We start from the raw sequence: 14,578 nt of genomic DNA, 5'->3' as shown, positions 1-14,578 counted from the left end.
CTATACATATGGACTCTTAAGAAATTATATTGGCCCCTTTAGTCTTTGGTTATACTTTCCTTTTGGGTGTTTAAGGCCACAGAGTTAGTTGGCCCAGATAAGGCGATTTATTTTTACTCTGAAGGTCGTTTGAGGATCTGTTCCTCAGGGGTCACATGGGCTTGGGAGGAGACCCTGGCTCCAATTTTGAAGGAGATGTATCTTAGCTCTGGAAATTGTTATTGAATATGTCAATGCTGTTGTAATGAAACGCTTCTTCTAAGTATGTGGTTATTAAATAAATCATTAAAAAGTATATATTTAAAAAAAAACAAAAACATTCCATTCATATTTAGTACTTTCAGTGTCCATATCCGGGCAGATTTATTAACCAGCACCACGAATGTCAATCAGGGTCTGAATTAAGTAATGTTTAATAAATAAACAAACGTCAAAGACTTTTGTTCCACACATTTGAAAAATAAAAAGTTCTTACTTGTGTATTTTAGTAATGTTGATGTTGCCCCAGTTTATAAATGTGACCATCTCACCCTCTGAGAAAGTCTCTGCATCAGCCCCTTCTATGAAAACCTTGGGACTATACCACACAGGCTTCAAGCCAACATCAGGATTCTGAATAATTAAAAGGAGAACATTAGTTAATACAACAACTATTGAACCCTGAGCCTAGTGGGCAAATTCTTCTACTCACTCACTGTATTCTTTAACCAAATAAGTTACTTGCACCACTGTTAAATGCTGGCAATATCCAAGGAAGAGCTTGCTTGATTTTAATGTGTTCCCAATTCTGAACGCCAACAAATATACTGCCCACAAAGCAGAAAACCCACCTGACACTGGATGCAATCACTACGATTGTCCAGGCAATTGTCCTGAAGAGTATTTCTAGTCTAAAGGAACCACTCACCAAGTTCAGGGATAAATGCATAGTGCTTATCATGTAGCATCCCTTCAACCAGAATGCACCTTGTGAGTCTCACAATCTCACTGCTTTTGTAATCAAAGGAGAAAATAGTCACTCCCGGAGAATGCTGTTAGATAACGGAGCACCATGGCAGAGGCTGCGAGCCTTTCATGTTTTACAACACGAACTTTCAGACAGCACTCCGTATGTGTGCAGGGTGGTGAAGCGTTCTATCTTTGCAGTGTAGATTGCAGGGAGAGGAAAATATGAGGATGAAAAGTATTTTGTCTTTGTTAAGTTTCAGGGTTAAAAAAAAAAAAAGTTTGTTATTGCATTTATGTATGTACGTATGTGTGCATGAGTGCGTGCATATGTGGGCATGCAGACAACTTTTAGGAGTGGGTTCTCTCCTTCTATCATGTGACGTGGTCCTGGAACCCTAACCCAGGCCAGTAGGCTTGGTGGCAAGCACCTTTGCTGGCTCAGCTTCCATTTTTGTTTGGCAGAATTCACAGGGAAAATTATTACTGTTTATATCTTTAAAACTAAAACGTAGTTAAATACATAGAAAGAGAATCATCATCTATGGCCACAACTAAGAATGCTCACAAGTCTTCACAATGCATCTGTGAGTTAATCTGCCTAACCTATATAGACTGACTGAGTGCCAGTCTATTAGTATATGATTTATTCATGAATATAATTTTAGTATACAACATTTTTTTTTATTTTATTATTTTTATTTTATATGTGGAGTGTATTGCCTGACTGTATGTAAGCGCACCCGTGTCATGCAATGCCCTTGGAGGTCAGAGAGGGGGTAGGATCCTCTGGAACTAGAGTTACAGCCAGTTGTTAGCTGCCATGTGGATGCTAGGAATCGAACCCAGGTCCTCTGCAAGAGCAGCCAGTGCTCTTAACCACTGAGCCATCTCTCCACTTCTTTCATAACAATTTATAACAAAAGTTTATTTTTTGCTTTAAGATTTTCATCTAATAGCAATTATTCAAGAAAATAATCACAATTTCACTAAGAGGAACTCTCTACTACTTAAGATCTATATTCAGAATGCAGATGGAAAGATACCATTTTTACTCTACAGATACTTCCAAAACAGAGAAAATGGCAGAGAAAACCTGAAATCAAGTTGAGACTTGGGATTTGCAGATCTAAGAACTGTGGAACTGGTTCAGTGGCAAAGTATTTGGCTAGAGGACATGTGTTTAATCCTCAGTGCAGATTTATTACATGTCCGTGTGTGTATGTATGTAGTGCATCAGTATCAGGTACGACAATTTAAAGGCAAAGGTGTTATGAATTATAACATCTCAACTTTCAAGATGATGCCAAGAAGGAAGATAAGTTCTCTTTACACACAAGCTGTCTTCACAGAACAGAAAATAAGAACCGACTCAATGCAACAGCTCTGTCATATGCTGGGCATTACTATAAATAAGTGTATTCAGCAAAAAATACAGACTTGCTTCAGTTAGTATCAAATCTTGGTAATTAATGTGAAACAGAAAATGACTGTGAAACTAAGCCCCTCCCTTTGATACAAAGCAAACCCTGGTGAAACTGCGCAGTGACCTTGGGGTGTCTGGCCACTTCTTTCATTTCCTCCCGAGCTTCAGGGACGTACACTGGGATCACCTCTTTCTTCAGTAATGCAACGTATCTCGGAGCCACTGGGTCAATGACCTGTAACAAACACAACCTCATGTTATAATCGAAAAACATTTAGTAGCACACCATAAATAAGTAACAGCACAGGAATACTAACTGGCTTTCTTTGTTACTGCATTTACTAATTTTTTCGTTTATCTATAATCTCTTCTTTAATATTTAACTGTCAAAACAAACTTTAAAAATTAATTGCAAACTAAGAGACTTGAAGGATTTCAGAGTTCCTTCCCCAAAATTATTACTGATAGGTGAACAGAACCTGAAGAAAGCATGTTAGAAATGTTCTGAAAACAATCTTTAAAATTTGGAGTTAGAAACGAGAAGAAATCCTGTGGGGTTTTAGGTTAAACCCCAAAGGTAAATGTGATATTCAGGTTTGCACTGTTGGAAATCCATTTAAAGGGAAACAGACATTACAGTTTGATATCATTTTCTAAAACCAGAGTTAGGCAACCATCAAAAGCAGAACAGCATTAGGCCACTATAATAAGGCAACCCTGTGCATTAAAAACAAGATGATCTTTTGATCTACATGCCATATACAAGGTGGGAATCTCTATCTGAAAGTCAGAATCCAAAACACTTCTGACCCAAGTGTTTTGGATAAAGGACACTCCATGTGGATACAAATATAGAAACCATTACATTCCCACACCTAGCAAGCACTCAGCACATACAGGCAGTCAGTCTGTAACTGCAGATTAACTGATGAGGGATCTCGTGTCTGAAGCCTGCTCTTCTGCCACCTTCCCAACTCACTGCTCAAATCAGAAGCATCCCCATGACCAAGCACCAGGAGTGCTTACTTAGACTAGCCAAAGCCCCTGGGAGAAAGGTGGAGCAGAAAGTGAGGGTGGAGCTAGGCCTGAGCCCATACCAAAATTCCTGAGCTTGGGAGGCTGGCTGGGTTGAGGAAGACCCTTTGTCAAACAAACAAAGCAAATGCAGCACCACAATGCTAAGCAGAGTGGCCCTTTTCTACCTAGATTAGGTAGAAATCTGGGATTATCCCTGATGTGGGGTTACCCCTGATGGATTGGGGGTAATCTTTGGGTTCTGAAAAGAATGATGTGGGACTTCATGAAATCACAGAAGCAGTACTCAAAAGCCAATTCAGGCAAATTTTTATTTTACTTTTCATGCAAAATGTGAAAAGCTGTTTAAACCCCTTTTCTGCTGCTGCTCTTTGGTATTTCCTGCCAAAACTAAATCAACACCAAGCATCTTTAAATTCTATTTAATCCTTTCCTTGAGACTTAAAAAGTCATTCTTCCTAGTTCAGAGTTGCTTCTTTTTTAATTTTTATTATTTTTATTTTATGTGTATGCGTGTACTGCCTGCGTATGTTAAGTGCACCTGTGTCGTGCAATGTCCGAGGACGACAGAAAGGTTGTTGGATCCCCTGGAACTGGAGTTACGGACAGTTGTTAGCTGCCATGTGGGTGCTGGGATTTGAAGCCAGGTCTTGTACAAGAACCACCAGTGTTCTAAACTGCTGAGCCATCTCTCCACCCCCCAGAGTTGCTTCTTTTGGCTTCACTAGCTAGAGGGTCAGAGACTGAATTTGTGGCTTACCAAGGTTAGTATTCAAGCCATTAAGATAAAATTTCTTTAAAGAAGCAAAAGGAAGGCAACTAGAGAACCCTAACTCCATTATTTCTTCAACTGACCAAAGTAATCTGAGTGTACTGCACAGCTCGTGTGGCTGTCAGCAGATTCTCAGGCTACTTAACCCTAGAGAACTGTGGTTCATTGGTCCAAGGAAAGTCTGGGTACACATTCCACCTGTGGCAGAAGGAGGTGATAGTGCAGTTGGTTATGTCTTAGTGGATCAGGAAGCAGAGTTCTGACAGAACCAAGGCCAGGCCTGACCAAGGACCTGTCTCCAGTGACCTACTTCCTCCAGTCCCAGCTGATAAAGGTCTACATCCCCCCAAAAGAGCACTACCAGCTGGGGACCAGGTGTTCAAATACCTACCCTACTGCCTGTGGAGGCAGCTCGCATCCCAACCCTAACAAGGACAAGAGCCCTGGCAGCCAGGCCTCCACCTGGAGGAGTGACTGAAACTCCTATGGGAAAACTGCAGGCTCCAAGAGAGGGTTAAAGTTACTACTTAGGGGTTCTCCCACTGACCCAGGCAGCTAATCCTATAGTGAAGCTCAGCTCTCACTCTTGGAGCTTCCAGTCACTCCTGCAGTCTCCCATACCAATAAGCTTGAACAATTCAAGGTAACCAGACATCTGAGAATGCTTTCAATATGGAAGAAACCAAAAACCTAAAACAAACAACCTGAGAAAGAGACATCAGGGAGACGGACAGCAGATGACAAGACACTACTAACACAATAACCACGAAACGCAAACACAAAGCTACTTTGAAAATTCAGATCCTGGAAGCACTGTAGTAAGAATAAAAAATTAAACAAAAAATTATGAAGGTGAACAAATCAACCAAAAAGTAAATCAATAAAATTAAAGAGGCAGTCCAAAAGGCCCAACATTTAAACAAGTCCAGAGGGGGAAAAAAACACAGGAGACAAGCAGGGTTAAAGCTCGATGGCAGAACATGTGCCTTGCATGGAGGAAGTGGAGGGCTGGAGAGATGGCTCGGCAGTTAAGAGCACTGACTGCTCTTGCCAAGGACCTGGGTTCAGTTCCCAGCACCCACAGGCAGCTAACAATCATCCATAACTCCAGTTCCAGTGTATCCAATACCCTCTTCTGACCTCTGCAGGCACTGCATACATTTACATCCATGCAGGCAAAACACTCATTCACACAAAAATAAATCCAAAAATTGTTTTGTTAGGTTTGTGGCCCATGCCTATAATTCCAGGTAGGGCTACATAGCAGGACTAGCAAGTGAGAAGGAAACTGAGGTGTGGTAAGAAAATTTCCCAGCTGGGTGTGATGGTGCACGCCTTTAATCCTAGCACCTGGGAGGCAGAAGCAGGTGGATCTCTGTGAGTTCAAAGCCAGCCTGGTCTACATAGAAAGTTCCAGGCCAGCTGGGGCTACAAGGAGACCCTGTCTCAAGAAGACCAAAATATATATATATATATACACACAAGTTTTATAAGTCATATGAAAGGTCTCACTAGTTCTCTTGATCTCATACCAAAAAGTACAGTATTAACAAGAGGGTGGTAAGAAGGAATGGTTTCGATGGTGGTGCATGGGAGCTCTAGTTCCAGCTTCTAGTGGGCAGAGAAGAGGATGGCTGGAGTCCAGGACCATGGAGACCCCTGATACGAACAAAATAAATCATCTAGGAAACAGGTGATCTATTAAAGAAAAGGGAATCCCCAGAGTGATGAGGAGACCTGGGTATACCACCAAGCCTCAGAACAAGTAACCATGACGAAACTAAATAGTTACAAGAAAAAAATCCAAGACTGAAATCTCATCTTCAACCACAGGAAACAACAGATGAAACCAGAAACCAAAGAAGCAGCACTTCTGCTCAGAGAAGACACAGTTAAGTACCAAGAGTCATCAACAAAGTAAGGGAGGGGGAGAAAGGAGCCCACAGAATCATATGGCAATAAAATATACTTCATGTATTTTAAGTAAATACAAATGTGTAGCTTCATGAAAACTTAAATCTATAAAATCTGGGTTAATAAATGTATAGCAATTATTAATGTGTTTGTAAGTTCTACTCATACTGCTATTAGTAACTGCAGCAACAGAAAGAACCAATTAATAATTCCATTGTAAAACCTGACTGAACACAAAACACTTAATTCAAGACACATGCGAGACAAGCAACTACTTGAAGCTTCAAGACATGAGTACGATCAAGCAGCAATCGCAACAAAGGGTTTACAGAACACAATCACAGAAACCATAGTGCAAGCGTGCCGTTTCCAGTGACCCGCCTTATTATAGTGTCCAAGCATCTGCTTCCAATTAGGATCCACAATGTCAATGCAATATTCCTCATTTAATTTTTCAATTAAGAAAATTTTGGGTGTTTTTTATTAAGCTGGTTTAAGACAGCAATTATAGTTAGAGAGCCTTCAATACAAGTAATAAGTAATTTATAAAGTATGTCCTCTCAGCAAACGAGGGGACAGAATGAACTTGGTCAAGTCTCCCTTTGCCACAAATAACAGAGGACAGATTTTGTAAAACTAGGAATAATGCATTCTCAACATGCTTGTATGAGCAAGTCTTACATAAATGTGATTGTGCTTCAAAGCTGTACAGAACCTCAGGTTATAACATGTGCTATGCTAAAAGCTATGATTACGGCAAGAAAAGCATGAAGTGATACCTTCTTACAGAGAGCTCGCAGCTTGAAAGCAGAAAAATGAAATGCACAGCGTTGATAACAACTTAAGGAAACACTATTACCATTTCCCATAAATCCAAGTCTGCTCAATTACTGTTGCTTGTTGGGGTAGTTAACAGGCTTGGTGCGCATTATTTCAGAAAGGAAAACATTCCATTTTCCTGAGACTGTGAAGTGACAGCACTGTTCAAAGGGTTTCTCTAAAAAGCACACCAATGAGGTCTACATGTTACTCCTGAGCTAGGCATGAGAAGAACGGCAGTTAAATATGTACCTTTTTGTTAAATGCCCAGATTTTGTCCCACTCCATATTCACAACAGACCGTGAGGAGCCCTAGAAAAACAATGAAGATATTTTAAGGATAAGAAATATTAGATAGAGGGCAGATGAAAAGGCTCGTGGGTAAAAACACTTGCCAGCAAGCTGCACCTCAACTTGATCCCTGGAACCAACATAGTTTAAGGAAAGAACTGACTCCTCAAAGTTTTTCTCTGGCCTCCATATGTATACCATGGTGTGTGCGCAAGGGTACACACACACTAAATAAATAAACATAAAAAATATTTTAGGGGCTGGAGAGATGGCTCAGCAGTAAAGAGCACTGACTGTTCTTGAAGAGGACCTGGGTTCAGTTCCCAATGCCCACATGGCAGTTAACAACCATCCATAACTCTAGTTCCAGGCGATCCAATGCTCTCTGCTGATATCCATGGGCCTTGCATGATATGGGTGCATTTACATATATGCAGGCAATACACTCATACACATAAAATAAAAATTAAAAATTTTAATATTAAGAATATTTTATTTCAAGTCAAGCATACTTAGAAAGACAAAACAATAAACGCCTCCAAATTTACTTCCACTGAAACTTGTAACTTGGTGTGTGAAAAGCTGTCACCTTTAACAGCAGTCTCATTAAAGGTCATTCTACAGGCTGTCCAGAGCCAATACACACACATTTCACTATGTGAGATCCCTCTGCTGTCTTGTGCCACCCTAGGAAGGAGCTTAGGACACACCCAATCTTCTACTATCATCAACAGTGCTAACTCAGCCCTTCAAACAGTCTATCCGTAACCAGATGTGATGACACACACCTGTTATCCCAAAATTCAAGAGGCAAAGGGAGAAGATCTCTGCAAGTTCAAGGTCAACCTGGTCAACACAGCGAATCTAAATCAGGCAGAGACACACAGTGATGAAAAAAATTTATCTACCCAACCTGTAATCCCAGCACTCAGGAAGTTCACCATGAGTTCAAGTTCAGCACACGCTAGAGTGAAACCTTGTCAAAAAATGAACAACAACAAAACTAATACTGAATCCTAAGACACAAGCAAGTATTGGAAGAACAAAGAGAGTGACAACTAAAGGGTTATTAACAGAAATGCCTGAAATTCAGGGAAGCTGGGAAAGAAATACAACTCACCTGTGCAGCGATGAACTGTTTCAGCCCCTCCACTGTCATGCCTCTTCTCAGAACACCACGAACTGTAGGAAATCGAGGGTCATCCCTGAGAAACAAGCACACTGTTAAGCAGATATTTTTAAATGTTTGCTGCAGAGAGAAGATTCCTAATGAACAAATTATATTCAGAACAAGGTGTGGGGCCTACGCCTGTAATACCAGCACTTAAGAGGGTGAGGTGGGAGGATCGTTGAAAATTCAAGGGCAGCCTGAGTTACATAGTGAGTTCAAGGCCAGCTTGGGCTAAAAAGACCCCATCTCAACATAAACAAAGATTCCTTTTGTTATATGTTTACCTTGTTAAATATTTGGGCTAACACTCATTACACTAAATGGAAAGATTTCAGTATCAGTAAACATAAATTCTTGGAAGAAAAGTGCTTCTAATTAACTACTTTCAGTAAATCACTGGAAAGAGCAGAGGTGCATCTGAAACCTCCTCCCACACTTTTTTTTAAATATTTATTATTTTTATTTTATTTGTTTGCGTGTACTGCCTGCATGTATGTAAGTGCACTCATGTCATCATGTCATGCAATGCCTGCAGAAGACAGAAGAGGCTGTCGGATCCCCTGGATCTGGAGTTACGGACACTTGTTAGCTGCCATGTGGGTTCTGGGATTCAAACCCGGGTCTTCTGTTAGAACAGTCAGTGTTCTTAACCACTGAGCCACCTCTCCAGCCCTCCCTCCCACACTTAACATTTGAGTTCCCTATTCTACATGCAGTAGTAAGATCTGCCAAGAAATGACTACACGAGACCCATTTAAGACCATATATACATGCCAGGTATGATGGCGTATACCTTTAGTTCCAGCACTCACGAGGCAGAGGCAGGCGGATCTCTGTGAGCCTGGTTTACATAGAGAGTTCCAGGACAGCTGGGGCTTCAGGAAGACCCATCTCAAAAAAAAAAAAAAAAAAGGAAAGTATATATACAAGAACACATAAGAAAGTTATTGATATCTGCAGAGATCTGAAATTACAAGGCTGCAACAATACTCCTTGTATGAAGCACAAGATAAACTTGCCTTTTATAAAATTCAGCTCTATAATAAAATACACATTTTTTCCCCCAGTATATGCCCACTAGGTATCTTTATTTTGGTCACTATTTGTGTCCTGGTTTTTTGTTGTTGTTGTTTTTTGAGAGGCTGGACTTAAACTCAGGATCCTCCTGTCTCAGTCTCTCGAGTGGTAAAATTACAGGTGTTTGCTCATTAACATGCTGATACTAAAACAGACCAATATACAAATTCTGATAGTTATCTTAGACTTAGACCCATGATAATCAACATGAACAGGCATTGTTTGTACAGACACATGGCTACAAGGTCACTTCCATTTTTTTGTACTCATCTTTCTTATAAAAATCCCATACACATTATTAATATCCAGAGAAATTTTCAGATTCTTTCTAGGTGCTGATTCCCTCGTCAAGTGGTCAAAAACAAGGTAGGTCCTGAACCCTAGGCTGAGACCATCTTACCCTAGCCTCAACTCTGGGTCATTCTGGCCTTTCTCTGACCTTGCTGAGGAAACCTCCAAGCCACACTGTGTAGAGAGCAGTGAGCAGGCCCATGAAGGACAGAGAGAGAACACTTGGTATTGATTGCTGAGATCAACCTACAGACAAGTTTCAAGATCAAAGACACACGGGGCTCTTCCTTCTGTCAACTCTAGGCAACACAAAACTATTACCATCCATCCACTAGGCCTTCGTTGACAAACCAGGTGAGCTTTCTTTTGGACAGCACTGTGTTGTTGAGATTTAAGCGACTATATTCCCAGATATATGGTTTTCGTATGCCTAAAGCTTCAATGATCCAATAAAACTGCTCATCTCTGTCATGGTATTCCGTTGTTCTCAAGGCATGAGTCACACCTTCAATGCTGTCCACTATAGGGCAGGCGAAATCGTACGTTGGATAAACACTAGGAAAAAAGGGAATTTTTAAATATTTTATTATTTTTATGTGTATGAATGTATTGCCTGCATGTATATGAGTGCACCCGTGTCATGCAATGCCAAGGAGGTCAGAAGAGGGGTTTGGATTCCCCTGGAACTGGAGTTAAGGATGGTTCGCAGCCCCATGTGGGTGCTGGGAATAGAACCCAGGTTCTCTGCAAGAGCAGTCAGTGCTCTTAACTGCAGAGCCATCTCTCCAGCCCCAAAGGGAATGTTTTTATAAACAGACGTTGGCTACTTTACCTCTCCCATCTTAAAGAATTATCAGCAGGACCAAAGCAAAAACCAGAGGGCAACCCAGTGGAGAGCAGGAGACACACTTACTTGTACTTATTACCAGTTCTTGGGTGTGGTTGAATTTTGCAGCGGTAGAGGGTTGGGTCCCTCATGCACCCATTGTTGCTACTCATGTCAATCTTTGCTCGTAAGCAGCAGGACTGACCAAACTGACTTCCTTTTTTCATTTCTTCCCACATTTGTAGATTCCTCTCAACAGCTGTAAAATAAGTTCTATTCTTGTTTACTGCTATATTGTAGATCTGGTTGGCTTCAAATTACTGTCTTTTAACTTTATGGGAATGACTTTTTTGTGAAGGACACTTTGTAACAATCCTGTAAAACTGAACTTTTGCATAACCTTGTAAACCAAGTTAATCATGTCTGGAGAACACTTAGAACTAGGCATGACTTTGGATTACCTGCTCTAAGTTCAGCCTGTTCAGAATCCACTGACTGTTTAAGCTAAACCACAGCTCTAACGCTGTTTCCTCGGTGACTCAGAACAAATGGGTGTGATAATCAGACCTAAGACCATCCTGCTGAAAGCAGCAATGATGATGGAAAGCAACATGGAAGCTCTGGGAGCTTATTATTGAATAAAAACAGCATGATTTTATGTAAGCTCAGGGGCCAAGTCATGAATAAAAACAGTATGCTTTCAGGCTAGGTGTGGTGCCATATACCTGTCATCCCAGCACATGGAACTCGGTAGGCCAGCACCCTGAACTTCAGCCTGGGCTATATAGTACCCTGAACTCTATTTTTTGTTGCTATTGTGGCTTTTAAAAAATATTTTTATTTTTATTTTATGAGTGTTTTGCCGGAATATAAGTGCACCACATGCATGTAGTACCTTCAGTGGCCAAAAGAGGGAGTTATAGTAGCTAGTTGCCATGATATGCGTGCTGGGAACTGAACCCGGGTTCTCTTCAAGAATAGCCAACGTTCTTAACCACTGAGCCATCTTTCCAGTCCCTGTTACTGTTGTTTTTTGATGATACATTGTCAGTGTTTGAGTGTGAAATGTCTTTCACAGGCTCTTATTCTTGAACACCTGGTCCCCAACTGGTAGCACTGTTTCAGGAAGTCATGAAACCTCTGTTGCAAGACTGGGGGTTATATCCAGCATCATTTCTGCTCCGCTCTCTTCCAGATTCACCAACACACAAGAAAGCCACACTGCATGCTTCCAGCAATACTGACAGAGCTGCTGATAACCACAATGAGTCTACCCTCTTAAAGTTCTTACTGCCCAAAGCCCCTTATGCTGTTTCTCAGGTATGTGGTCACCACAATGTAAAAGTAACTAAAGGAAATATGATCTTTATTCAGGTGACACCGCACCAACACAGGGTAATGATGAACTTACTACAGTCACATGTGTCTACATGCTGGTAACAACATCAAGCATTTTAGGAGTATTAAGCATTTAAATAAAAAGAACTCTAAAATGCTGCATAAAGAATCCCTCAAATGAAATACATGCAAGGACTGCATACAGGAAGTAAGATGCTAGAGGCAGGAACACTGCACTTGCAGTTCTGATGTCAGCAAAATGGCAAGAAGGTGCCAGGAACTGGGTGAGCTCAACAGAAAGTGTTTACCGAGTATGTGGAGGCCCTGGATTAGATGCCCATCACAACAAATCAAAAAACAGAACAAAAGCAGAGCACAGTGGTGCATAGCTATAATCCTAGCATTTGTGGAGGCTAAGGCAGGGGGATCTCGTGTGAAGCCAGCCTGGGCTACATAGCAAGACTGTCACAGACAGAAAAGGCGCAAGAACATAAAGACAACAGAGAAGGACCTTAATTGAACTTCAAAATCTTTCATTAAAAAAAACAAATCAAGTACTATTGATTGAAATCAATACTATTACAAAGTATTATGCAAGTATATCAATTAAAATTCCAGACACGAAATGTGCCTTACAGTTTTCCCTATGTCTGGATTCTGTCCTCTGCTCACGTTCCACTTTCATCTGCTCTGCAGGAGTGTCATCCACATAAGCCTTCCCTTCTTGAATTAATTTCTCTGCATATTTCATTATAGTTTCAAAGTGATCTGATGTATAAGTAAACTGATCTGGTTTAATGTGTAACATCGCAACATCTTCCAAGATAACCTACAATGAGAAATCAAAAGAAGCATCAGTGAGTATTTTTCAACTTCATATACATTTTCATCCCACGATACTGTCTTTTGAGCAAATGCAATAATAAAACACCGTCAGTCTTAAGGAGCCTGAAAATGGCTGTGGATGCTGTACGATGTGAGGTCAGAAAAGAAAGCTACTCATTGTATGAGCTTCCAAATTCCAGCTGCAAAAGCTAGCCTCTCGATGGAGTTCCCCACTTGACTGGAGGCGCTGGGGCTGTCGTCACACTGCACCCACTTCCCTCCTCTTTGAATACATTGCAAGTCCTTCTGAACAGATAGAATACAGGAGGCTAAAACACCATTTTACAATACCTACGTAGTGCCTACTTCATTCATCAACTTAAGACTATGAGAAGAAGGAATCCTGCCCAGTTACAACGGTACTCAAAAGCATTAAGTAATTGTACAGTAACTGGAGAAAGGAAAAAAATAAACTCAAGTGTTTTGATACAGGAGCTCAGTATTTCTTGGCTTAGGTTTCAGGTATAAAATATACATATGAGGAGGGAAAAGCAGCTATGAAATTAAATTTATTTTCATACCATGAAGGCATCGGATCACACTCTAATTTAATTAACTTTTCTGAGAAAAAGGTCATCACTACACTTTTAATTACCTTCTCAAAATCTTCCTTTTCCTTTTCAGGATTTGTGTCATCAAATCTCATGATCAGTTTCCCTTTAAAGTTAACCTGGTAGTGCTGGTTCAGAAGAGCAGCTTTTGCATGCCCAATGTGTAAGTAACTAAAACAAAAACATTTCACAGAGAGACTCATTAACATGCTTCAACTGGATTCTTACACTTAACCTCTTTGAGGAGAGGAGATCTTAATAAACATCTAATACTCCCCAGTCTTATTTCACTTTCCACCAGGAAGTACTGTAATCGCAAATGTGACTGACAGAGACAGCAGACTAGAATACGTACAATACAACCATAAGGTGTGACTTCCCACGAAAACCTCAAGGGGCAAGGTATTCATCAACACTACAACTCTAAGTCTTTTCTTTTCCTTAGGAAGAATGGTCATTTAAAGGAAAACTGCTTCTGAAACTGTCGCCAAGCAGCCAACAAGTGCACCTCTAGGACGTGACACGAAATAAACACCCACCTACCACCCAGCAGAGAAGCACTGAGACAGTAGCTGTCACTGTGGTGACTAAGTCAAAGAACACGTGGGAATTAAGACTTCAGAGGAAGGCTTGGAGTTCCAGCTACTTAATCAAAGGCCAATGAAAAGATTTTAACTCAGTCATCTCAAAGGTCCAAGCTAGCACCAAACTCCACAAATCAGATCTACGAAAATACTGTCTGTTCCAATGGGCAGCCAGCAGCACTGCTGATAATATTGTACATCAAGAACCGCCTCTGTCAATGCAGTGGGTAAAAAGCAATATCCTAAGCCAAGCATAACAGTGCCTGACAAGGCCAAGGCCAGTCTAGGCTCCACAGCAAGACCCTGACCTAAATGAAAAGATCCTATATCCTTCTGTTGAAAATATTCTCAGCTGGGGAGGAAACAAAGTATGAAGTTTAAGTACTTATGAAGTAAGTCTAAACAGCTCTTGTCCATTTTTCCTAGTTTCCACGGCAGCAGCAATGTTTTAAGACAGTCATGCAGTCTTACAGCACACCTTTAATCTCAACTGATATCAATATGGGTAGGAACATGCAAACCCTCACTGTCTTTATGTCTTGGGATTTTTGTTTGTTTTTTTTTTTTCTTTTTCTTTTTTTTTTTGTCTTTTTGAGATAGAGTCTCCCTGTAGCCCCAGCTGTCCTGGAACTCACTATGTAGACCAGGCTAGC

General features: G+C 40.8%; 1 protein-coding gene across 2 annotated transcripts in view; it reads right to left on the bottom strand.

Annotated features, from left to right (window-relative positions):
- Eprs (glutamyl-prolyl-tRNA synthetase) overlaps positions 1-14,578 on the bottom strand; it is a 72,110-nt gene that overhangs the window by 39,416 nt on the left and 18,116 nt on the right. Inside the window, exons 7-14 of one of the 2 annotated variants that reach the window (XM_008826799.3) lie at positions 13,386-13,512; positions 12,542-12,734; positions 10,655-10,826; positions 10,063-10,296; positions 8,323-8,407; positions 7,164-7,223; positions 2,496-2,606; positions 476-612 (exon numbers count right to left, since the gene is read on the bottom strand). In XM_008826799.3, coding sequence (XP_008825021.1) covers positions 476-612; positions 2,496-2,606; positions 7,164-7,223; positions 8,323-8,407; positions 10,063-10,296; positions 10,655-10,826; positions 12,542-12,734; positions 13,386-13,512 — 1,119 coding nt within the window. The remainder of the gene's footprint in view (positions 1-475; positions 613-2,495; positions 2,607-7,163; positions 7,224-8,322; positions 8,408-10,062; positions 10,297-10,654; positions 10,827-12,541; positions 12,735-13,385; positions 13,513-14,578) is intronic. The other variant, XM_029560464.1, reaches the window with a different exon arrangement.

This window comes from Nannospalax galili, unplaced genomic scaffold (assembly GCF_000622305.1).
Source record: "Nannospalax galili isolate Female #2095 unplaced genomic scaffold, S.galili_v1.0 scaffold592, whole genome shotgun sequence".
Lineage (NCBI taxonomy): Eukaryota > Metazoa > Chordata > Mammalia > Rodentia > Spalacidae > Nannospalax > Nannospalax galili.
This window is presented reverse-complemented; position numbering and strand designations above follow the sequence as displayed.